The 25,247-nt window shown below is 34.9% G+C and overlaps 2 protein-coding genes and 1 long non-coding RNA gene across 3 annotated transcripts; 2 read left to right on the top strand and 1 right to left on the bottom strand.

Moving 5' to 3' along the window:
* The first annotated feature begins 2,411 nt into the window (after window positions 1-2,411).
* ETO1 (tetratricopeptide repeat (TPR)-containing protein) lies at window positions 2,412-8,100 on the top strand. The gene is made up of 4 exons (XM_022035324.2): window positions 2,412-4,906; window positions 5,390-5,681; window positions 5,755-6,064; window positions 7,320-8,100. Exons 1-4 carry the CDS (start codon window positions 2,868-2,870, stop codon window positions 7,562-7,564), a joined length of 2,886 nt encoding a protein of 961 aa, XP_021891016.2. The 5' UTR covers window positions 2,412-2,867; the 3' UTR covers window positions 7,565-8,100.
* A 614-nt stretch (window positions 8,101-8,714) lies between these two features.
* Window positions 8,715-9,666, top strand: LOC110809491 (uncharacterized). The gene has a single exon (XM_022035349.2). The coding sequence runs from the start codon at window positions 8,745-8,747 to the stop codon at window positions 9,576-9,578; it is 834 nt and encodes a 277-aa protein (XP_021891041.2). The 5' UTR covers window positions 8,715-8,744; the 3' UTR covers window positions 9,579-9,666.
* A 551-nt stretch (window positions 9,667-10,217) lies between these two features.
* Window positions 10,218-14,046, bottom strand: LOC110809480 (uncharacterized). Its single transcript, XR_015813992.1, has 8 exons — window positions 13,830-14,046; window positions 13,466-13,729; window positions 13,209-13,383; window positions 12,288-12,439; window positions 11,317-11,456; window positions 11,137-11,218; window positions 11,001-11,070; window positions 10,218-10,912 (listed from the first exon to the last, which is right to left on the bottom strand). It is a non-coding gene; the product is annotated as an uncharacterized LOC110809480 (long non-coding RNA).
* Window positions 14,047-25,247: the final 11,201 nt, after the last annotated feature.

Here is a 25,247-nt window from a genome sequence, read left to right as displayed (position 1 = left end):
ATGTACTTAAGGTTTTCTTTCATGGCATGTGAACTAATGAAAGTATTCACTGGACATATATTATGACTCTTTAGATTAGGTTTGGTTGTATGGAGTGACATTTACACTATGTCGTAGAAATATGATGAAAAAAAAAATAGATTTAAAAAAATGTAAAAAAAAAAATTGAGATATTAAAAATTTCATAGGTCAAAAGTAAAAATCAATATTCTTATGATGAAATAGTTTCATTTCTAAACTCAAATTGAAAATGCCTTGAATATGACTTGAAGCATTAGAAGGAGTACATCGTACTTATTATTTATTTATTTATATCTAAAATTTCCTTCCCATTATAGTTTTTAAATAAATTAGTTTAGTGAACTTTATTGTACGAATGCCATGGTCATATAGTCTAAAATAAATAGCATACGATCAATTCCTGATTAGGTATGATAATTTAAGCATAAGTAATAAGTGTAAGTATATAAAATATCATAAATTTATTTATAAAGAATATGTAACTTTTATAAATAAATAATAAAATGTAGAAATTTATTACTTGACTAAGATGATAAGATATAGAATCATATTTCTATATAATAAAAATATGAGACAAAATAAATAAAATATTTATTGGTAATTAAAAAGAAGAAACATATAAAGTGTCTCCCAACTCTAGGGTTTTGCCTCACATCCCCTCTCAAATTTATTTATATTAAGAATTTTTTTTCTCTCAATTATATATCCTAATTAAGTCACTTATTAGTAGAATTATGCTTACAGTTCATTGAAAAAGACACATACATCAATGTTCTACCATAATAGCTAATTGCAACATTAGTATCCCCATAATATGATTGGCCTAAAGTATGAATGATCTAACAGACTTGATTAAATACAAATGGGTAGCCCTTGAAAAAGTAGGTTGAGATGTCAAATCCTTAAAAGAGGTAAGAACTATATTAAAAAAAAAAAAAGGTTTTACAATCTGACCTATGAAAAAGTAACAGAAAAGATTAAAAGGAACTTAAACTTACCAATATAATGGTGTTTATGTTTTACTAATTGAAATCATGCATGGTCTAGAGTGACCAACCCGAACAAGGATAGAAAGGGCAACAAGATCTTGTATTACTATAATTTGAGATTGTTTTATCTTCTATCATAACTTATATCATAGAGATTGCTCTCGAGCTCTTTGACATGTGTTATATCAACATATTCTACCATCATTTGATAGTTAGTTTCCTTTGATGGGTTATGAACAACATACTCATATTCTTTGTCTGGAGATTAGCTTAGTATTATAGTATTTCTCTACCACATCATTATCCTTGCATTAAGGGATGTTATGAAAAGGTGCACCAAAAAATGTTATGAAAATGAGATAAGTTTAAAACAATACAGAAGAAAGTAAATTTTTCTTATATTAAAACTCATTTAGTCCAACCTTCTTTAGATTATTGTTATTAGAAATAAAAAAAAATTGTGACACCTAGTCTTCATATATATAACAACTTTCACATCGTCTCTAATATTTTTAAAAATTTGACTTTTTTCATCCTTAATGTTCCAGTGATTTTTTCCAGTTGATGTTGATTGTTTTACGTGCTCGAGGAAACCTTCATTTTCAGAACCTATACTTATGTTTGGAAACAAAAGGTGTTAAGTTCTTACTGCAATATATTCTAAAGAATATTCAACTAATAAAATTTTCACATTCTAAATAAATAAAAGATAAAACCAATAAGATATCTCTATGTGGAAAGAGTGAATTACTCTTTAATAGAATGAAAGTTCGAAGTCACATTAGAATAAATATTTACTAATTATCACGTGTAAAGTGGTGATTTTTTTTTTGACTATTTTAATTAAATATCTAATAAAAATAAAAATTGTGACTGTTGTTAAACTATGTATTTCATTCTAAATTTTGTTTTTTTTTTTTTTCTTGTAAAGAGGTACCACCATAGTTTTCAAGTTAAAAAAATATGTGTAGGTTAGTTTTAAGAAAAATGATAAATAGAGAAATAGGATCCGATTTACTAAAACTAGAAGGTTGTTGAAACTGGGAAAGTACTGTGAGACTGGGGGGGGGACGAGTGCACGCGCTTGGAATGAGCGTGGGGAAAAGAAAAGAAAGCGAGGGATACGGCGCTTGAAAATGATAATAAATAATAATAATGCTGCTTGTAAGATTTAGATTAAGAGGACATGGCGTGAAGGACAGGCCGACCGCTTTTAGCGCCTCCCATCCATTCACTAATTTATATTTTTACAGAAACAACAAATATTTTATTATTATTTAGACTAATAAAAAACAAACAAAATTAGGACAAAAAAGTAATAATTTTGATGAAAACCCAAAAATAAACACGTATAATTATTATATAGAAAAGAAGATAAAACAACAGTTTCTCATTTTCATTTTTAGAGATTGAAAGAAAGAAAGAAAGAAAAAAAAAAAAAAAAAAAAAAACACCAGAAAAGAAATTAGGAGGGAGAGAAAGATAGAGAGAGTGGCCGTTTAAACGGCCACCACCACTTTCAACATCCTGCTGGCGGCCAACGTGATCATAATTCCTTTCGGTTAAATCCTTTGCAAATCGATCAATCTCTATTTGTCAAAGCAAAATAAATTCTACCCACTTTGTAGTTTTTTCTTTCTTTTCTCAATTTGCCTGCAACACCATCGCCCTTTCCCGTTTTGCCTTTTGGCTTTAATCCCAAGATAGGTGGTGTTTGCAGGCCAATAAGGTCAAAGAAACAAAAAATACAACAATTCTAATTCGTTTCTTCAATACCCATTTCATTGTTTTTGGAGATCGTTTCTTGAATTTCCTTTTTTCTTTTTCATGTTTTGATTTTGGATAATTAATTTAAAGATGCAGCACAATATATTTACTACAATGCGTAGTTTAAAGCTGATAGACGGTTGTAAGGGCACCCAGGTGTATGCCATTAATCCATCTGGGGCACCCCCGCCCCCGCCACCTGCAGCTGGAGGAGGAGGAGGAGGAACTGGGGGAGTCGCCGACAAGCTCTTCCACCACCTACAAGACCAACGGAGACTCAACTCTATTCGATCCAAATCTAATCGAAACTACCAGGCTTCTAACCAGACTTCTGCCGCCGTTGCCACGGAGACCCTTTTGCCCTATGGGCTTCCCGTCAATGATCTGTTTGAGCCCCAGATCGATCCCTGTCTTAAGCCCATCGGTTTCGTCAACAAGCTGGCGGATATGTACCGTAAGATTGAGAATGGCTCTCAATTCGAAAAATCAGGAGTTTATCTTGAGCAATGCGCCATCTTCCGAGGCTTGTTCGATCCGAAACTGTTCCGAAGGAGCCTCCGCTCCGTCAGGCAGCACGCGGTTGACGTTCACTCCAAGGTTGTTCTTGCAGCGTGGTTGCGCTATGAGAGGAGAGAAGATGAGCTTATTGGCACAAGGCCGATGGATTGTTGTGGACGGAACCTTGAGTGTCCAACAGCTACTCTAGTTTCCGGGTACGATCCCGAATCCGTTTACGACTCGTGTATGTGTTCTGGAACTCCCCGAGGGGAATCCGATGGAGAGGTATCAATCGACGATGAGGAGTGTTCAACTTCTGAGGAAGATGGGGATATGTCATTTTGCATCGGAGATGATGAGATTAGGTGTATAAGATACAAAATGGCCTCGTTATCGAGACCCTTCAAGGCAATGCTATACGGTAGCTTCAGGGAGTCGAAAAGGGAGAAGATAAATTTTAGCCAGAATGGGATTTCATCTGAGGGGATGAGAGCTGCAGAGATATTTAGCAGGACAAAGAGGTTAGATTATTTTGATCCTAAAATTGTTTTGGAGCTTCTTTCATTCGCAAACAAGTTTTGCTGCGAGGAGATGAAGTCTGCTTGCGACACCCACTTGGCATCTCTGGTTTGTGAAATGGAGGATGCATTGTTGTTGATTGAGTATGGATTGGAAGAGACTGCGTATCTCCTTGTCGCAGCTTGCTTGCAGGTGTTCCTGAGAGAGCTCCCAAGTTCGATGCACAATCCTAGTGTTATGAGAGTTTTTTGTAGTTTGGATGCCAGGAAAAGACTGGCTCAAGCTGGACATTCATCGTTTTTATTGTATTATTTGTTGAGTCAGATTGCTATAGAGGATGACATGAAGTCCAACACAACTGTGATGCTTCTTGAGAGGTTGCGTGAGTGCGCGACGGAGGAGTGGCAGAAGCAGCTGGCACAGCACCAGTTAGGTGTTGTGATGCTTGAGAGGAAAGAGTTCAAGGATGCCCAACGTTGGTTCCAAGCAGCCTTTGATGCTGGTCATGTTTACTCCTTAGTGGGTGTTGCCAGGGCTAAATTCAACCGTGGTCATAAATATTCTGCATACAAATTGATGAATTCACTCATTTCAGAAAATAAACCAGTTGGGTGGATGTATCAGGAGCGTTCATTGTATTGTCTTGGGAAGGAGAAGCTGGTGGATTTGGATACTGCTACTGAATTGGATCCCACTCTTTCTTTTCCATACAAATATCGTTCTGTTTCCTTTGTGGAGGACAAACAGTTTGGAGCTGCCATCTCCGAAATCAATAAAATAATTGGTTTCAAGGCCTCTCCTGACTGTCTTGAGCTACGAGCTTGGATTTGCATTGCCATGGAGGATTATGAAGGTGCTCTTAGAGACATACGAGCCCTTTTGACGTTAGACCCAAATTATATGATGTTTCATGGGAAAGTGCAGGGTGATCACATGGTTGAGGTCCTCCGTCCTCTCGGTCAGCAGTGGAATCAGGCTGATTGCTGGATGCAGCTATATGACAGATGGTCCTCGGTTGATGATATTGGCTCCCTTGCTGTTGTACACCTTATGTTGGCTAATGATCCTGGAAAGAGCCTTCTTTGGTTTAGGCAGTCTCTGCTTCTTTTGCGGTAAGTATTAAAAATCATTTTCAGGTTCAGTTTCCAGTCTAATCCTTAAAATGCTTTTTTTAGATTCCTATTTCCTTGAGAAGTTTAGCCATTTAAATCTGTCTCTAAGTTCTCCTCACTCTTTGCAATCTAGAGCTGAATTGTGAAGATCATAACTTTCTTCTTCTGAGTGATGTTTTTAACATGTCACCTGCTAGGAAATAATAGGATCATTGTTAGCCATCCATGTCTTTCAGTATCATTTGCCTGAAAATCAAATATAGCAATAACCATTAGTAAGTTGCTGCAATTGATTCCACTCTCCTATCCCAACATCTTTTCCCCCCAGATTTTAGCTACCTTTGACTATTATAAGATAGAAGACTAGAGTATAGTTATACTAAGGTCTTAGAATAACATTGAGAAGGGGACTAGGAAATAAGTAGGGTTGTTGTTTGTGTTAATTAGCTCCTAAGCAAATGCTATTGGTTCTCAACATTACAGGTTAAACTGTCAAAAGGCTGCAATGCGTAGTCTAAGGTTGGCTAGAAATTATTCTAATACAGAGCACGAAAGGCTTGTGTATGAAGGATGGATATTATATGACACTGGACATCGTGAAGAAGCCCTTGCGAAGGCTGAGGAATCCATTTCAATCCAGAGGTCATTTGAAGCCTTTTTTCTAAAAGCTTATGCTTTAGCAGATTCAAACCTCGATCCTGACTCCTCAACATATGTAATCCAACTTCTGGAGGAAGCTCTTCGATGCCCATCAGATGGTCTTCGTAAAGGACAAGTGAGCATCATCATTGGAGCAATACTATTATCTTGATACAATGCACTGTATCTAACATCAAGTAATTTTGCAGGCATTGAATAACCTAGGTAGTGTCTATGTAGACTGTGATAAACTGGATCTTGCAGCTGATTGCTATATGAATGCTCTTAACATCAAGCATACACGAGCACATCAGGGTCTAGCACGAGTGTATCATCTTAAGAATCAACGAAAAGCCGCATATGATGAGATGACAAAGCTGATTGAAAAGGCTCAGAACAATGCATCTGCCTATGAGAAGCGCTCAGAATACTGTGACCGCGACATGGCAAAAAGTGATCTTAGTATGGCAACACATCTTGATCCACTAAGGACATATCCATATAGATATAGAGCAGCAGGTACATTTCATGGTTACTATTGTTACTTCGTTATCTTCTTAACACTTTCATATCATTGTTGAAAACTAATTTTCACATGTCAGTGTAAACAAAATAGTTCCCTATGATAATTTTGTTATGGATCAAATTGTAAAGTATCTGGAGCAGACTGGAAGTTTTCTAGGTCATATGAGATCATATGAAAGAAGTGAATCAAGTGATATACTGTTGGAAATTTATTATTTAACCTTCACGATTCTAGAAGTGTATATGTAAATGAAGTTTTGAGCTCTGCTTGTTACATTGTTTATGTGGCCATCTAGATCCTCCATTGTTTTCTTGTCATAGAGTTGATAATTTCTTATAAAAAATAAATTAATTCCTCAGGCTGGTTTTTGAATGAAAATGCCTAATGTTAGTTCTGTGGATATAATTAATAAATTGATGAAATCTTCTTCATGTTTTCCTGGTGTTTTTTTTCTTCCAGAGGTGGTGTTTCCATGTGACGTACTTGTCTGGAAAGATTTGAATGGGGAATGTTTTTGACTGTGCAGGAAAAATTCGTTTCAGTTTAGAGTTCTTATAACCATCTCATGCTCATAGAAATATCTTATAACATCTCATGCTCATAGAAAGTATGTTCGGTGATTAGTTTAGTACTTGTAACCAGACAATGTCAAGAAGGTTCCTTACTTTGGAGGCAGCTGTTGTTTCTGGAACAAGTGTGCATTTTCTATTGGATTAGTTTAGTTATTCTCGGTTCTTGTTTCAAGGAAATGAATATGGATTCATTTGGAAAAAAAAATGAATAAACTTTGGAAAGAACTCTCTTTGATGCCTTTTTATGCCATTTTGGAAAGTGCAACAGATCCTGCTTTCTCTGGGATGTATTTCCCAGTAGTTACTTGTGGAAGTCACCTTCCAACATGAACCCTTTTATCAGACTAATAGCACAATAAATTTGCATATTATTGATCTTAAGGAGTAGTATTTATTGGGTGTGAACACTACAGTCCAGTAATCCAACTCCTTATTCTTGCTTCTGAAATTAGAAAAAAAAAAGTATACTTTGAGGTGGACTTTAGTAAACATACAGTCATGGCACCTATTCCTTTCCTTCTCCCCATGATGGTATAAGGTTTGCATAATTTCTGTTTGTTATCTATCACATGTTATTAGCTTCGAAAGAATTTACTGCTTTAATGTTTATATTCTGGAATTTGCCAGCATTTTTGGTGCATCTCCCCATCTAACATGAAACCTAAAACTCTCTTAGTTCTGATGGATGACCACAAAGAAGTTGAAGCAATAGCTGAGCTCACAAAGGCGATAGCTTTTAAGCCGGATCTACAACTGTTGCACCTTCGAGCAGCATTTCATGACTCAATGGGTGATTATGAGTCTACTATTAAAGATTGTGAAGCAGCCCTCTGTCTTGATCCTGGCCATGCTGAGACGCTAGAGCTGTATAACAAAGCACGTGAGCAGGTTAATGAACAGACTAATGAAGTAAAAAGTTAGCAACTTGTGCCATCTCTTTGTTTCAGTTTTTTCATGGCAATTCATTATTGCCCACTCGTATTCTTCTGCAACACGGAGGCTGTTGCTCTGTCAAATTTTGTCTCCACAACATTCAAATGCAGATTTTTCCTTGGCCTTTAGCGCAAAAAGGGAAAGTACAAAATGGGAAGGGTATGATGAGATAGACAAAGGAAAAGGCGGAGAAGAGAAGAGAGGAAAGTAGAGGAAGGTAGCTTGTAAATATAATGTATTTCGGGTTTTTGATTGGATTGTTTTGATGATGTAATGTAAGTAGTGCAGGGTGTTGGTGTTGCCACTGCGTGATACGTTTGTAGGGTGAGGAGGGGGAAAGTAGCAGAGTCGTCAAACGAAACCTGTAAATTATATGGCAGCTGCCAGCCGGTGGTGCTGTCTGGTTTCGAGGTTTACAATATTGTTTTTTGCCAAGCCGATAAAACGTATTGTAACTTTCCCTCACATTGTTTTCCTTACAAGCTCAAAAATTTTCCTTATAAAACAGAAATTAATTCTTACAATTCAGACCCATTTCTATTTTCTTCTAATCAAATACTTCGAATGGTTCCCCTGTAGTAAAGAATTGGGTGTTAAGAGAATAGAGTTGTTGCTTCTTGGAGAGGCACCAACAATGGTAATTTTCCAACTTTTGAATAAATTAGAATTTTTGTTGGATTAATTTATAAATTTATATTCAATTTGGTTAGAAAACAATAAAACGTAATTTTATGTGAACTAACTAATTTTACGTGAAATTATAATATATTTTTAAATAAACACTAGAATTTTACGTAAGAATCAAATATTTTGTTAATAAATAATTAAATTTATCTCTTAACTGAATTAAGGCATTGAGTATTCGAGTAAATTTATGAAATTTGAATTTGCTTGGAAGATGGTCATAATTTGAGTTGTATAGGATTGCAATGAATTTAGTTGGAGACAACTCAGACCAGAGAGCTGCTGATCATATTTGAATCCTTTTTAAAGTAACCTGTGAAGGTTTTATAAAGTGTATAAACATATGCTTGTGTGTGTTTAGAGATATATCAGTTTCAACAGGCTGCTGCAGCGCACGGGATACACATAGTTTCCGGTGCTTTATAATAACTCCACAACAACCAACTTTTTCTCATACTCATATTTCACAACAGCCTTTTTCTTCATGTACATGAATCCATTTTCAAACGATATTTCTCGTACATCAAACTGGAAGAAGCCCCTAACCATGGATGGAAAGCTAAATTTAAATGCTCCACTCTTGTCGATCAAACGTCCTGGAGGTTACATTGCTGAGGAGATGCCATCAGTAGTTGCTTCCAGTGATCTTCAAAGCAACAGGATTCCGTTTTGCTGGGAACAAGCTCCGGGAAGACCCAAAAACTCAGAGAGCTGCAACACAAATATTCTTGAGCATGAATCTGAGACGCCTCGTCCAAAGCTTCCACCAGGCAGAACATGGCATCCTCCACCAATACCTCTTCATCATCATCAAGTCCGTGTCCATGATCACGATGACGGCTGTGATGCTGACATTGAAGACGACGAAGACGATGACCAAGCTTTTTTCTCTGATGCCATGGAGGTGTTGTCCCTGACAGAGGCCATAGACATTGCTGAAAAGGCAGATAAAGCGCGTGTGTGGAATTCAAAAAGTACTGATGACTTAGATGGGTTAACTTTAGAGAGTGTTGAGCATAGTGGCAGCCTGTCTCCAAGTTATATTATTGAACGTTTTCTTCCAGATGCTGCTGCATTAGCCACATCTTCAGCTCTATCTGTTTCGAACAACTGGAATCCGAAGCTTCCATACATGTGCAGTTATGATCCAGAGAGTGGTGCAGATGGGCATTCGTATTCTTCTTCTTCCTTGAAGGGTTGTGGTCTGCAAATGTTTTTGCCATGGCGGATGAAGCACAAGATATGTGGTGTCAAAAGCCCTGTTAGGAAGAAAAACTCTGCCATTCTGCAACGTTCCAAACAAAGAAACAAACATTAAAAGCTCCTTTTGGAGAACAAACAATAAAAAGGTTTCTATGTATATATACTGCATGAAATATTATAGAAATCAACATTCATACACTCAATTTCTTAGCTACCAGTTTTTAGCTTTGACAAGTATATAATATATATATATATATAAATTTGATTTCATAACCATATAATCTGTTGCAAGTGCGAAATTATTTTTAATTTAAATGCATTACAATATTCGGATTACAAAATGAAATTATGTAACTAGAAGCAAGAAGAGGGGAAACGATGATAAGGAAAAGGATATTGTATCAAAACACTACTTGCATTAATTGAAACAGAGCATACTAAAGAAAATAATCATATAAGACCCTTATTAAGGCATAAGGGTCGTTTTTATTAAATGTATACATACATATATATATATATATATATACACATATCCAGTACCAAATTATTTTTTTATTTTTGTTTTGAGATAATAGCTTCTCATGCTAATATTAACAGACCCGGAAAGGAAAATCTTGTCAAGTAATGGAACCAAAAAAGATGAAGGTCCCAAAGAATATAACATCAAATCAAGGCATAAAAGGTCTCACTAATTAAGGGATGGGCTACTGATTACATTATTTAGGAATCCAATATGATGATAAAGACAAAAATCTACAAAAAGACAAAACGTGATCAATTACAAATCCTAAACCGGATTTCTCCCAGCTACATGACTGTAAAAGATGAAAGATTCGTTGAGCATCTCCCTCAACCATTATATGTCTTATCCCATTAAATATTAAATAAAGAAAATATTAATCCATTTTCCTTGTTTTATTCCCATAAGTGATTGCTAGACACATCAAGCATACTATTTTATCAAATTACTTCTCCCTGCATAGAAACTATCAGGACCCGATTACTGTCTTCTTCAAATTCGTTACTTCTTGTTTTTGCAGGGAAATACTAACAGTAAAGGTTGCAGCTTCACGTTCCTTCCCACCCAACCTGAAGAACTATCATGCAAGTAATTCATCTAAAATGATTCAGTAGTTCAGTTCCTTGAAGATGAGCACCTCTAAAACTGCCCCTTAAATTGGGTGATCAATAACATTCACAGCTTAAAGAGAAATTTCCACTTCCCCCAGACACCACAAATATTCACACTCAGCATCATAATGGTCCAATAAGCCAAATTATCATCATGAGAGTAATCATTGTACATTTCATCTTCATGTATTAACTCATGAGGTTCTGAATATATACCCTGCAAACTCTCATCTTCTGATTCTTCAGATGCCTCACTTTTCTCTCCCTCTTCCTCTTCAGACATCCCCTGTGGATAATAATTTCTTGAATTATCATCCGCTGGTGCCCGCCAACAAGACCGAGAAAGAAGTCAAATAATTTGCCACTACTATTTAGGCATAAAAAACAAATAATTTGCTTAGAATACCATCCGAATCCTTGCTACATATTCTGAATCGTCAGAGCAATTGGAGAAATCATCATCCTCAGCTTGTACCCTAGAAAAAAAATATCAATCACTTTTTCTGTTTTATAGTCATCCCAGGATGTAGAAAGAAACTGACCCTTAAAGCGGAAATGAAGTAGAAGCGTCCTCATTTTCTATGCTCAAATCCATCACAGTATAATAATCAAATACATGTTCACCTGCACTTAGCATATAAGACAGTAATTTATCATACATCAGTTAGAATATTAATTATGGTAATCAACAACAGATGAGTATAAATTGTAATAGTCTTTACTTGGCACATCTTAATGCACAACCTTGTCTATAGTTGTGAGCTTGGATATCAGATTCAATCTCTTCAGCTGAATTTTGAGTAAACCCTCTCAGGAGAAGCAGGTAATATACAGGATTCTTTGATACTCCAAAGACATATCTCTGCATTAACACAAGTGGAACTAAGTAATCTTTTTACAATTTCTAGATAGGTTACACCTTGTTCTGCAAATATGAGATAAACGAATTTCATTTTGATGAGTTGCTAAAGCTTATTATTGTGCTTGGATTTTTTTAAAACTTTCTTCAACACCAATTTTCAGGCATCATAAAAACAATACGTTTTATGAAGAACACCTTCTCTTTGTTCCACTTTCTGATCTCCATATCTGCTCAAAACGAGCATGTTGTGCCAATACCTAAGGGAAAAAAATTACTTCTAATGAAATAACAACTGCACATTAGGATTCCAACCCTATTTCTGCTTAGGAGTACTTCAGATGTATAAAGTTGTAAAAGCACAGAAAAAAAAATTTCTTTACTCATAAAATAAAAAAGTCCTCATACTACATTAGAACTTTGTGGCGCTAAGCTAGGAATTTTCTCTCTAGCAACAGCGAAACAAATACCAAGTCAAGAAGGTGTAAATAGTCACATAGGCAAACAAAATGTTGAGTATTTTTAATACATATAGATGTTACATTGATGATCTACTCTCTGCATAGATGATTCTCAAGACGAAAAATCATTTTGTAACACAAAGCATAATAATATTTTTGAGGCATAGTCCACATGGATATTTAAAAGACTTTTAAGTATCTTAATACATAGTAACACAAAATGGATCCTCTCCACTATTCAATTGAATTTGTAAACACTCTTGTTTAACACAAGTGAAACTAAGTAATCTTTTTACAATTTCTAGATAGGTTACACCTTGTTCTGCAAATATGAGATAAACGAATTTCATTTTGATGAGTTGCTAAAGCTTACTCTTGTGCTTGGATTTCTTTAAACCTTTCTTAACCACCAATTTTCAGACATCATAAAAATAATACGTTTCATGAAGAGCTTTGTCATGTATAGTCTCTTGGTCCACTTTCTGATCTGCGTAGCTGCTCAAAACAAGCATGTTGTGCCAATACCTAAGGGAAAAAAATTACTTCTAAAATAACAGAGATAAAAGATCTTGAAAAAGAATAACAGCCGTCTATAATCAACTGCACATTAGGATTCCAACCCTATTTCTGCTTAGGAGTACTTCAGATGTATGAAGTCGTAAAAGCACAGAAAAAAAATTCTTTACTCTTCAAAAGAAAAAAGTCCTCACAGTAACATAAGAACTTTGTGGTGCTAAGCTAGGAATTTTCTCTCTAGCAACAGCGAAACAAATGCCAAGTCAAGAAGGGGTAAATAGTCACATACGCAAACAAAGTCTTTCTCTCCATAATGTTGAGTATTTTAAATACAAATAGATGTTACGTTGATGATCTACTCTCTGCATAGATGAATGAAAAATCATTTTGTAACAAAAAGCATAATCATATTTTTGAGGCGTGGTCCACATGGATATTTAAAAGACTTTTAAGTATCTTAAAACATAGTAACACAAAATGGATCCTCTCCACTAGTCAATTGATTTTGTAAACACTCTTGTTTGGTTTATATATAATGGATCCTGTAATCAGCTAAAAAGAGCTTTTTAAATTGGTGTCCTCCAACATTTGACAACAAGCAGCTTGAAAGCCAAAATGAATAGATCATTTTCCAATATGATCTTTTAGCATAATTTCATTTCAAACCTATGATATCATATCATTGTCTGCCAAGCAGAAGGGAGATGCCTCTGTAAATGGATAAACAGGAATTTCCCATACTCCTAAGCAAATGTTCAAACTTCAGTATACAATATACCTTCTGTAGTTTTCTGGCTTTACACAAAAGCAGGCCTTGTCGCTGTGGACATATGATGGACCCAAAAGCGTGTTAGAATAAGCACTGGTGAATTATTTGCGGACAGCTAGAATAGGAAGGAGAAGGAGCTTTCCTCATCCTTTCTTTTACCTTCAGCTGCATCCAAAGAGGTACACTGACAAAGATAATCCTTGAGATTTAACAGAAAATTCAAAAGGAAACAGACATTAACGACGATATGAAGTGTTCATGGTTACCCGCCACAAATTGTTCCAGAACATCAATAGTAGCCTCAGAGATTCTAACAGTCTCCACATGTCGCACCAGGATTTTCTTAGTTCTCAATTGTCGATACAGAGTAAGCAGTTAATCAAAATCAAAACCCAGGAAAACTTCTAAGGGAGGAAAAAACGAAACTGAGCAAATTCAGAATCAAAATCCACTTCTAACTAAACCGGAAGTTGATAGCTCTTCAGAATCCAAAAACGCTAGCTTTAAAGGCCTCTCATTGATTTCCAGCCCTACAACACATATCAAAATTTTCTTTCAGAAGAAAATTAAAATTTTTTCTTTTCGCTGAACGGAAAGCAAACGAAGTAAGGGGGAGACAAGGTAACTCACAGAAAACATCGAGGGGAGACTGTGATTGCTTTACGTTTAATCTTAACAATGACTGGCTTGTAGCTCCCGGTTTCTGACACCAAAGAAGAGCTCTCACCTGTAGTCTCCATTAACTACGGTCTCCAAATCATTGGGTTTAGGGTTTGTCATTTCTGGTTATTTTCATGAAGGTGTCAAGTGTTAACAGAAACTCTTGATTTATTTTTTTGTTAATATTAAAAAAAAAAAATCTTTAATCATTGTCTTTTGATATCTAATGCACCTTCTCGTTTTTTTTAATGGCCGAAAAAGTACTAAAGGGGATTTAAATTATTTAAATTAAATAATTTTAAAAAAAAAATGAGTTATATTGTTAAACAGAATATGAATTAAAAATAAATAATTATGTTTGTAAAAAAAATTAATATAATATATATTTAGACTGTACATATTGTTAATTTTAAATCAATAATATAAGAATAGCAATAGCCTGTCATTGAGAAATAAAAAAATAAATTGATAATAGATTCAAAATTAAGGAAAACTTGGACTTAGTGAGTGTATCTTTCTCTGGGTTGTCTCCATAACCATTTCTCCTGTTTTTTCTTTTCTAGCGTGTTATTTTTCTCCTACACTTACATCTTGCCTCCCCTCAGCTTACTCCCCTTTAAGTCGACTCCAACTTGTCTTTTTTCTTGGTCTTATACTTTCCTCCATGTCTTCTCCCCTGCCTTTGTTTTTCCCTAGTCCAAAGAGCCTCTCTCAACATCTGTTAGTCGTGATGACATCCCATGAAAATTTAGATATCATTATTCATCAAGCCAACCATCTAGCATCTATAGACATAAATTTGATCATGGACCAAGACACCACTTAAAATAAATTGTCTAGCACCTCAATAAGGAATGTCCTCTCCCTTATATTATTTTCCCATAAGTTAACACATAAATTTTGCATAATATTTAAAAGACTAATCATATTATTAGGATTCATGGCTCACAACTTAACCTCTTCCTTTTTCGCATTACTGATTTAGCCTTTAAAGACAATAGTCTTAAAAGAGGTATTTAGCATATTTATGGTAAATCCCCCTTTCTCAAAGCTTCTTCCCACCAAACTAATTTAAAAACCTTGGATCTCACTATAGGCCTTCTCCAAGTTTGGGTTAAAGGTTTACCCCTAGGTATGATAAATGAACAAAATGCCTCCCAATTGTTCATTAGTTCGGTCTAGTAAAGAATACTGAAATTACTAGGGAAATAGGTTGTTAGTCCGATTATCTACGAGTTTAAGCTACATTTGACTTTGATAGTCACCTACTCCTAAATTTGTTTCTTACCTTAGATATTGGGGAGGATTATGGTCTTATTTCGAGTATGAGATAATTTATAAGTTCTACTACAAGTTTAGATATATTTTCCATACTTCACCTAACTACCATATCATCAAAACAAGTATTGTCATATCTCCTAAATGCATGTTTCTGAAGCCTTTCCGTATATGAAACAAGATAAAACACTAACTCTCCTTATTCCATGCAAGCTTAGGTCGAAGAATCCGTCCTATACCAAACCTTCCTCACATCATCCTATGAGTCAACCCATGAGCTCTTTCACATGCTCCCTACACCTTATTGCCATCCCAACCCTTTTCAACCTATAAAACTTATTTCACTTATTCTTTATTTATTGACTCATCAATCATTTCTCCAAAGTTTTCTTACAGACCCATAATGTTTTCCACGTTGCTGAAAGGAAAAGAGGGGTAACTCACACTAAGATCCCATGACAAAGATGATTACAAGCAAATAGCCAAAAGAGTCCTCTTAATCATAGAATCTCGAGTATTTCACATAGGGAAGTCGCCTACTCTTTTTAGGAGAGTCATAATTGGACACTCATATCTTATAGAGCATATTAATCATGTGAATAATAAGAGTCTTAAAAGTCTTGGACACTTGATTATTTATTCTTCCATAATTTTAGTCGAACACAACTCTCATCGTGAATGGTTTTCAACTTCAAGAAAATCTCTTAAGGATTCAAGAATTTTATCCTACCAAGTAAGGATGATATAATTAAATTTTATAGATATTTTTTTATTTCATTTAAGGATTTTAAATTATTCGTGAAACTTTTTAGGAATGATTTTGGGACATGGAAGTAAATTGGTGTGGATTAGAGCAAGATTTGAGCCAAAAAAAATTGAAACATGAAGATATCGGAGACATGGTTATAACACACGACTATATGTTAAGAAGCTAGCATTTCTGCTTTTGAGGAAGAGTGAGACACGATCATGTGCCTTTTACTGGGCTAAGACACGACCAGAAGTGCACAACTGTATGTTATCAGCAAAATGCTTCAGCTTCTTTTGGTGAAAGAGACACGGCCATATTGTGGTTACAAGCTAGAAATTGACGTGATTCTGAGGAAGACAAGTCATGTGTCATTTCGACATGGCCATGGGATGTGCCATACCAGATTTGGACTTTGTAATTAATTATATTTTAAACGATTTAAACATGGGGTTATCTATAAATTAAAAAGGAGAGAGGAGAAGAAAAAAGAAAAAAAAAATGGTTGCAAAGAGCAAGTGCCTTTCTTCTAGGGTTTATTTTATATATTTTTTTAGATTTGATTCTTACATTTTGTTTATAATGAGTAGCTAAACTCTTTTATTGGGATCTTTGATGAAATCCTAAGGGATACTTTATTATTTCATTATTTACTCTAAGAAATTTTTTTTTTCTCTAATTCTTATGTGTTATCTTGTGGTTTAATGTATAAATAGATTGATCACCTATTTATTAATTTATAATAAATGATTGAATTGAGAGATTGATTATTTGTTAAAATATCAAGTTAGCACAATAGATTAAATGTGAGTAAAAATACTTGACATGATTTATATATTTGGTGATTTAATATAATGAACCGATTCATACTAATCCATAGAGATGTGTGTGTTATTATGAATTAAATAGGGTAATTGATATTAAAAAAGAGATTACTACATGATTGAATGAAATAGGGTGAAAGTTTCTTGTTATAGATTGAATTAAGGAAATTTATAGTTGCACTTAGGGTGGAAAATTTATAGTTTCTTGTTAACAGTCATTACATCTCGATTGTTAATCAATTTTAATTCATTGCTTTCTTAGTTAAGCATTAGTTTATATTCATTCTCTTAATCGTTAGCTAAATAATATTAATCGATTGATATTCTAGTATTTGTTATATTAGTCTTCATGGGACGATATCCGAATTCACTGCTGTAGTACGTGTTCGAACTAGTGCACTTGATATCACATCATAAATTTTTAGCACCGTTGCTGGGGACTAATACTAGTAATATTAGAATAGGCTAATTATTATTAATTTGATATTTTTTTACTTTGTTTTGTTTTGTTTAACTATTCGCAGTTGATTTTGTAGTGTATGATTAGAAGCAGTGAATACCTATTGAATTTTTATCCAGAAATTGATAGAACTTGCCACAAACTGCGAGCACACACAAGGAATAAACGACTCCCCTATCATGTTAGAAATTTGTTGAGAAGAGGAAGAACAACAATGGCTGATGAACATGAGAAGCAAAGAAAGCACACAATGATGGATTATACTACTTCATCTCTTACTAGAATCGAACCAAATATCACATAACCGGTTGTAGCAACTAACAATTTTGAGATTAAGCCAGCCACCATCCAAATGATTCAACTTAGCGTATAATTTTCTAGGTTCCTAGCTAAAGATTCTAATGAGCATATTACTAATTTTTTTGAAGATTTACAACACTTTCAAATACAATGGAGTGAGAAATGATGCAATCAGGTTGAGATTCTTCTTTTTCTTATTGAAAGATAGAGCTAAGGCTTAGTTGAATTCGTTACCAGCTGGTTCCATCAATACTTGAAATGACATGGCTCAACACTTTTTAGCAAAGTACTTTCCACCTTTAAAGACAGCTAGGTTGAGGAATGACACCACCACCTTTGCACAAATAGATGGAGAATCATTGTATGAGCCTTGGGATCACTATAGGGATTTACTAAGCAGAGTTCTTCACCATGGTCTACCTATGTGGCTTCAAGTACAGATATTTTACAATAGTCTCATCACCAACATCAAGACCATGATTGATGCAGCAGTTGGAGGAATATTGAATAACAACACACCTGAGGCGACCTATAAATTGATTGAGGAGATGATGAATAATAGTTACCAATGGGAGAATGAGAGATCTTCATCAAGAAAGAATGTGGGCTTGTATAGTGTTAACAGCTATACAGCTTTATCCGCGTAAATTAAGGCCTTAACTAAGAAAATAAACAATATGAGTATGCCAACAGCATAAGCAGTGCAAGTTCAGACTTCTACAGTATAACAAGGGGGTCCTTATTCTAATATTTACAATCTTGGATGGAAGAATCACCCTAATTTTTTATGGGGCAACCAAGATAATCAAAGACAAGCTGCTCCACCAGCTCAACCACTTGATGAACGAAGGCCAAACATGGAGGATATTCTCACCAAATTCATGACAGTAAGGGACTAGACATTGCAAAGTAATGAAGCCTCCATTAGGGGGCTAGGGAACCAAATTTAGCAATTGGTAAAGTTGATTTCCGAACGTGCCCAAGGAACTTTGCCAAGCAACACAAAGACCAACCCAAGAGAGCATGTGAATGTTCTAACATTGAGGGGTGGAAAGCAATTAGTGGAAGTGGAACCAAGGAAGAGAACATAAGCATTTGAGAGCAACCCAAATAAAGAGAAATATGAAAAAAAAGGAAATCAAGAGAAAGAGTTACCCGATTAAGGAGGAGAACACTCCAACATTCCATATCCGGGGAGATTGAAGCAATAAAAAAAAGGATAAGCAATTTGGTCAGTTTTTGGATATTTTAAAAAATTGTATATTAACATTCCTTTGGTTGAAGTTTTAAAAAAGGCCAGGTTTCAAGAAATCTACATTATGAAAACTGAGAGTCTTCATCAATTTAGAGTCCTTGTTAAGATAGGTGAAGAAGAATCTTATTATTATAAGTTTTGGTGGGATTCATCTCATGGTAGGAGATCCTAGATTTTCTTTTAGATTTTTTCTTGGACTTTCTCCTAGATTTCCTTTTAAATTTCCTTATAGATTTTTTCTTTGATTTTCTCATGGAAAATGAATTATTTTCTACCTTAAATCAGAAGCATTTAAAGCAATTTCAACTTAACTTCCACTGCAAGAATTAATTAAACATTGAAAGCCAAATCCAAGCCAAATAAAGCATGAAGAATTCAACCATAACACCACCATTTTTCAAGAGATGAGACTTTTAATTTTGTTATGTTTATGCTTTTTTAAATTAATATTTTATTAGAATTGTAAATAAGAATGTAATTAGAGTTTTTTTATAATTTAGTTTTTAAATTCTAGTGGCATTAGTAAAGCTTATGTTTATGTAAAGGTCTTAATTTTTTGGCTGAAAATATTGAAGTTTGAGATTAATAAAATTGAATTTTTAACTTTGGCTAGCCGTTGACTAAGTTACTCTTTAAGAAAGTTTCTTCAACCTTTTTGTTGAATGAGAATTGATTTCTACTTATCAAGGTAATTTGTAGCATTTTTATTAAGCTCTTTCCTTGAATTTATTTGAACTTATTAAGATATTTTTTGTGAGGTTTTAGTCAATTCCTTTATCCCAATTACCTTAGTTTTTAATCAGATGTTAATTGCAGGTTAAGTAGGAAGGATTTATTTAGGGATTTAAGTTTTTGCATGCTAATGTTATGTGTGGGATTTTGGATTGCATGTGTTGATCTCAGGTTCTGTATTATTTGGTATCAGAGCTTAAACTCTAATAAATCTATTATCTTTGATTTATTATCTTACATTATTGTTTTGCATAATTAACACTAGTCACATAAAAGTGTTAATTATTCACTGTGTGGATATCACTTGAACATTTATTCATCGTTGTTCTTCAAGTGATCTTGTTATCATTATAGTTAAAAAAATGATTGAGAATTTGGGATCAACAACGCAACCCAAAACCCTGTATATACATAAGCAATCAGAAAGTTAAAACCCTAAGTAAACCTTCCCTACTTGACTCGCACTCAACAGGGGAATGAAAACCAAGGTTATAGGGAAAGGAGAAAATTTGAAATTGAAAAGACGCCACGAGACTTTCCTCGATAAGTAATTTCAATTCATTGTTCAACAAGTCGGTAAAAGACACGCTCACTGAACTCATACTTGGAAGCTTAAAAGCTAAAGCAAGAAAATCTCAATTCCTTCTTGTGTCTATAAAAAGGGGTGGTGGCCTTTATTTATAGAGTTGGCCATCCTTATTTGACTCAAACTAGGAAATAAGACTCCTAAACATAGTTCTTAATTTTAATCTCAATAAAACACTGAAATTTAATTTAACTAGAACTCAAAAACTAAAAGAAAAATGCAATAAAAAAATTATCGAATTAACTAACTTACACTCTTCTTCTTTGATAGGCTTAGACTCCCTTTTCCACTTTGACACTTGTCTTCCACATGGCTTCATCTTCTAATTCTTTATTATTTAATTCTTTGTGGAGGTAGTGGCTAGACATATTACTTCTTCTAAAATTGTAAAAAATTTAGGAATTTAGGAATCAAGTAGGACTCTACCTCCTTTGGACCACTCACTCTCCCATGCTACGCGGTCTTCTTTCCTTTCCCTCTTTTACTCATCTTCGACATTCTTCCTCTCTTCTTCTTGTTATTGTGCAGCCATGCAAACTTTTCTTCTTGCTGCAAATAAGGGGAAATAACTTTAGAAAATTAAAAGATGACTTGCGGTAAGGAGAATCCTTCTCTGGTTGTAGATGTCCTTTTACTCTCTATTTTGCTTATATTTTACAAGTTAGCCAGAGTTCAGGAGAGGGCCTCAAGCCTTCTCAAAGAGAAACCCAGCTTAGTCTTTCCTAGTTTAGTGTAGTTTCCACGCAGGTGAGTAGGACTACACCTCCATTCTCTTCCCAAACCAAAACCAGATATGGTAGGGGCGCTTCTTGCTTTCTTGGACCTATTCTTACAGCTTCTTGAGATTTATATTCTATTTCCTGAGTGATCCAAGTTTGGTCGAGCAAATTGAAGGCCTTTTGAAAACCTTTAATGTGAGCTCGAGTAATAGGTCCCTCCCGAACATGAGTCATGCTTCCAACTTCTCCCAAGTTGTCTTCTTGGTCTCTTATGTCTAGATTTACATCATCCCCCTCTTATTTAAGAGGATTCATCCTCGAATCATCACCTACATCAAACGGAGAAAGGTTAGAAACTTTAAATGTAGCAGACACATTGTACTTACCTAGGAGATCAATTTTATAGGTATTATCATTGACACGTTCTAGGACCTGAAAAAGTCCATCTCCTCGAGGGTCCAACTTAAAATTCCTTTGTTTAGGGAACTTTTCCTTCCACGTATGAACCTACACCCAATCACCAAGTTGGAAAACTATTCGCTTCCTTCCTTTATTAGCGTTTCGTGCATAGGATTCATTTTTCTTTTAGATATGCTACCCAGTTTCTCATGTATGGCTTTAACAAGTTCTGACCTCCACTGACCATCGGTGTCCTGAATTTCCTATAAAAGTAAAGACGTCAGATCTAGTAGAGTTAAAGGATTGAAACCATAAACAATCTGAAAAGGTGAAAACCCTGTAGAGATATGAATGCTCTTATTATATGCAAATTTGACCATAGACAAGCAATCCTCCCATGTTTTTAAATTGTGACCAACTACAACTCTCGACAAAGATCCTAAGGTCCTATTGACGACCTCAGTCTGACCATCAGTCTGGGGGTGACATGTAGTAGAGAATAACAACTTAATTCCTAATTTACCCCACAGAACTCTCTAAAAGTAATTAAAGAATTTTACATCCCTATCACTCACAATAGTCTTAGGAGTGTCATGAAGTCTCACAACATCCATGAAGAACATATTTGTAATATTTATCGCATCATCAGTCTTGTGGCATACAATAAAATATGTCATCTTACTAAATCTATCCACAACAATAAATATATTATCACTATCTCTCCTAGTTCTAGGCAATCCTAATATAAAATCCATAGATATGTTTATCCAGGGTGTTATAGGTACAGACAAAGGTATGTATAATCCATGAGGTAGAACCCTAGATTTGGCCTGTTTACATGCAATGCACCTATTAAAAATGCGTTCAATATCTTTCCTCTTGTTAGGCCAATAAAAATGTTCATGCAATATGTCTAGAGTTTTAGTTACCCCAAAGTGCCCTCATCAATCCCCCACTATGAGCTTCATGCACCATTAATTCCCTGAGTGAAAAATTAGGCAAACATAATTTACCATCCCTAATGAGGAAACCATCATGCCTATAAAAGTTCTAGAATGCCTAATGCTCACATACATGATAAATAGTCAAAAAATCATTGTTAGTAGCATACATCTCCTTAATATGTTCAAATACTAATAACTTAGAGTTTAGTGTAGAAATCAAAACATACTTGTGAGATCATGTATCAGCAACTATATTTTTCTTATCTTGTTTATCCCTGATTATATAGGGGAAAGACTCAATGAACTCGAACCACTTACCGTGACGATGGTTGAGTTTACCTTGACCATTTAAATTTTTTAGGGATTCATGATCAGTGTGGATCACGAACTCCTTCGGCAATAAGTAGTGCTGCCATACCTCTAACGCTCTCACCAAGGTGTATAACTCCTTGTCATAGGTTGAGTAATTCAATAGTGCACCACTAAGTTTCTCATTGAAATAAGCCATGGGGCTCCCTTCTTGCATTAGAACTGCTCTTATACCTATACCTGAAGTGTCACATTCAAGCTCAAAAGTTTTGTTAAAGTTAGGTAAAACTAAAATAGGTGCAGAACACGATCTATCTTTTAATAAAATAAAAGAATGCTCTTGTTTTTCAGTCCATACAAACTTTTCATTTTTCTTTACCAGTTCATTTAATGGTGCTACAATGGAACTGAAATTCCAAACAAACCTACGGTAAAAGCTTGCCAAACCATGAAAACTCCTTATCTCACTAGCTAATATCGGAGTAGGTCATTCTCTAATTGCTTTCACCTTATCTTCATCTACCTCAATACCTTGTGCACTAACTATAAACCCTAAAAATATCAACTTTGCACAGTAAAAGGTACACTTCTTGGCATTGGCATAAAACTATTCTTTCCTAAGAACCTTAAGGACAAACTTATTATGCTGAAGGTGAGCCTATAAAGACTTGCTATAGATCAAGATATCATTAAAGTAAACTACCACAAATATACCTAAAAAAGATTGTAGAACATGGTTCATAAGTCTCATGAAGGTGCTAGGGGCATTTGATAACCCAAAGGGCATTACTAACCACTCATACAACCCATACTTGATTTTAAAGGTAGTTTTCCACTCATCTCTAGGTTTTATCCTAATATGATGGTATCCACTCTTAAGATCTATCTTAGTGAAAAAAATAGATCCACTCAACTCATCCAACATATCCTTTAACCTGGGGATAGGATGTCTATACTTTATCATAATCTTGTTGACAGCTCGACGATCCACACACATCCTTCAGGAACCATTTTTTTTAGGCACAAGTAACACTGGAACAGTATAAGGGCTCAAACTCTCCCTCACATGCCCCTTACCCAACAAACTCCTCCACTTGTCGTTGAAGTTCCTTGGTCTCCTCGGGATTACTTTGATAGGCTGGGCAGTTGGGGATTAAAGCTCGAGGGATAAATTCAATCAGATTTTGGACCCCTCTTAGTGGTGGTAGATCATCTGGAATCTCCTCCGAAAACACATCTTCATATTCCTGTAAAAGAGAGAAAATAGAACTAAGCAAAGAAGTGTCAAGGTTAGAAAAATTTAGATAAGCTTCTTTGTATCGAAGTATAATTAAGTTTCTCTTCTCATATATAGCTCTTCTTAGTTCTCTCTCCCTCACATATAAACACTCTTTTCTTTTTTCTCTCTCATTTTCTCTCATTGGGCCTTCTTCATTTTTTTGGGCCTCTTTTATATTCAGTGAGCTTTCTTTATTATTTTTTTCAGCCTCTTTTTCTCTCAATGGGCCATTCTTTTTCTTTTCGGCCTCTTTTCTTTCTTTCTCTTTTTTTATTGTTCTTTAAAAGATTTATTGATTTCGATCTGATCAGCATAAACCTCTTTTGGGAATAGAGATGTCAAACCACCTAAACGTAAAGAGTATTGATTTTTGAACCCGTCGTGGTGTACCTATCTATCATACTACCATAGTCATCCAAGCAGCATAAACCTCATTTTTATGCTTGCCTATGGAGAAAGGAATCTTGACTTGCTTGTTTACCCTAACTTCTCCACACTCATTAAGCCAATGTAGTCTAAAAGGATTAGGATGTTTAGTGCATGACAACCCTAACTTGTCAACTAGCAGGGTACTGGCAACATTGGCATAACTGCCGCCATCTATAATCAAATTTCATACCTTCATATTCACATAACATGTAGTGTGGAAGATATTCTCCCTTAAATTGTTATCCGTTTTCCTATATTGCATATTCAGTGCTCTCCTGACAACTAGGATCTCACCTTGTATTGGGGGTGTTAAACTATCTTCATAGTCATCTAGTGATGTTCTGTTATCGCCATCACTACTGTGCTCACGGACACTCTCTATCTTGCCATTGTCTCATAATAACATGATCTTTTTGTTGAGGCATTACGAAGCGATGTGTCTCCAAGGCACCTAAAACACTTAATAGCAGTTTTGTAATAGCGATGGTAATAGTGATGTTATCACCGACTATGATTATCTAACAGTTCAAATACAGTTGATATAGTTGAGGCATAGTCAAAATATGGTTTTTGGGGGTGGAATTTGTGGCGACAACCCATAGGGTTTATCATTTTTCTAATTTCTTCCCTAGCAGAATGTAAGAGGTTACCTTTTGATTTACCAGAAGCAGAAGAAGAATTAGTAGCAGGTTATCAAACCAAATATTCAGGTATCAAATTTGGTTTATTTTACGTTGCTTCCTATTTAAATCTATTAGTTTCTTCGTTATTTGTAACAGTTCTATACTTGGGTGGTTGGAATATTTCTATTCCATACATATTTGTTCCTGAGCTATTTGAAATGGATGGAATCCTTGGAACAACGATTGCTTGGTTCATCGAAATAAAATAATTCCCATAACACAAGCCTGCTCGTATGGGGATCGTTCAGAGCAAAACTTAAAATAAAAGCTCATTTCATTTCAACGTATCCAATCACTATATAGATTTCTAATCTCAGATAAACAAACCCATTTGTCTTCATTAATCTTCGTAGGCGGATTAATTATATATGAATTTTCATCTTTTACTGTCTACAATCAAAGAGTTAGTGATACTTTTTTTTTTGTATACCCACCGAATCTTG

The sequence above is a fragment of the Carica papaya genome, chromosome 8 (genome assembly GCF_054855325.1).
Source record: "Carica papaya isolate Zhongbai chromosome 8, ASM5485532v1, whole genome shotgun sequence".
NCBI lineage: Eukaryota > Viridiplantae > Streptophyta > Magnoliopsida > Brassicales > Caricaceae > Carica > Carica papaya.
This window is presented reverse-complemented; position numbering and strand designations above follow the sequence as displayed.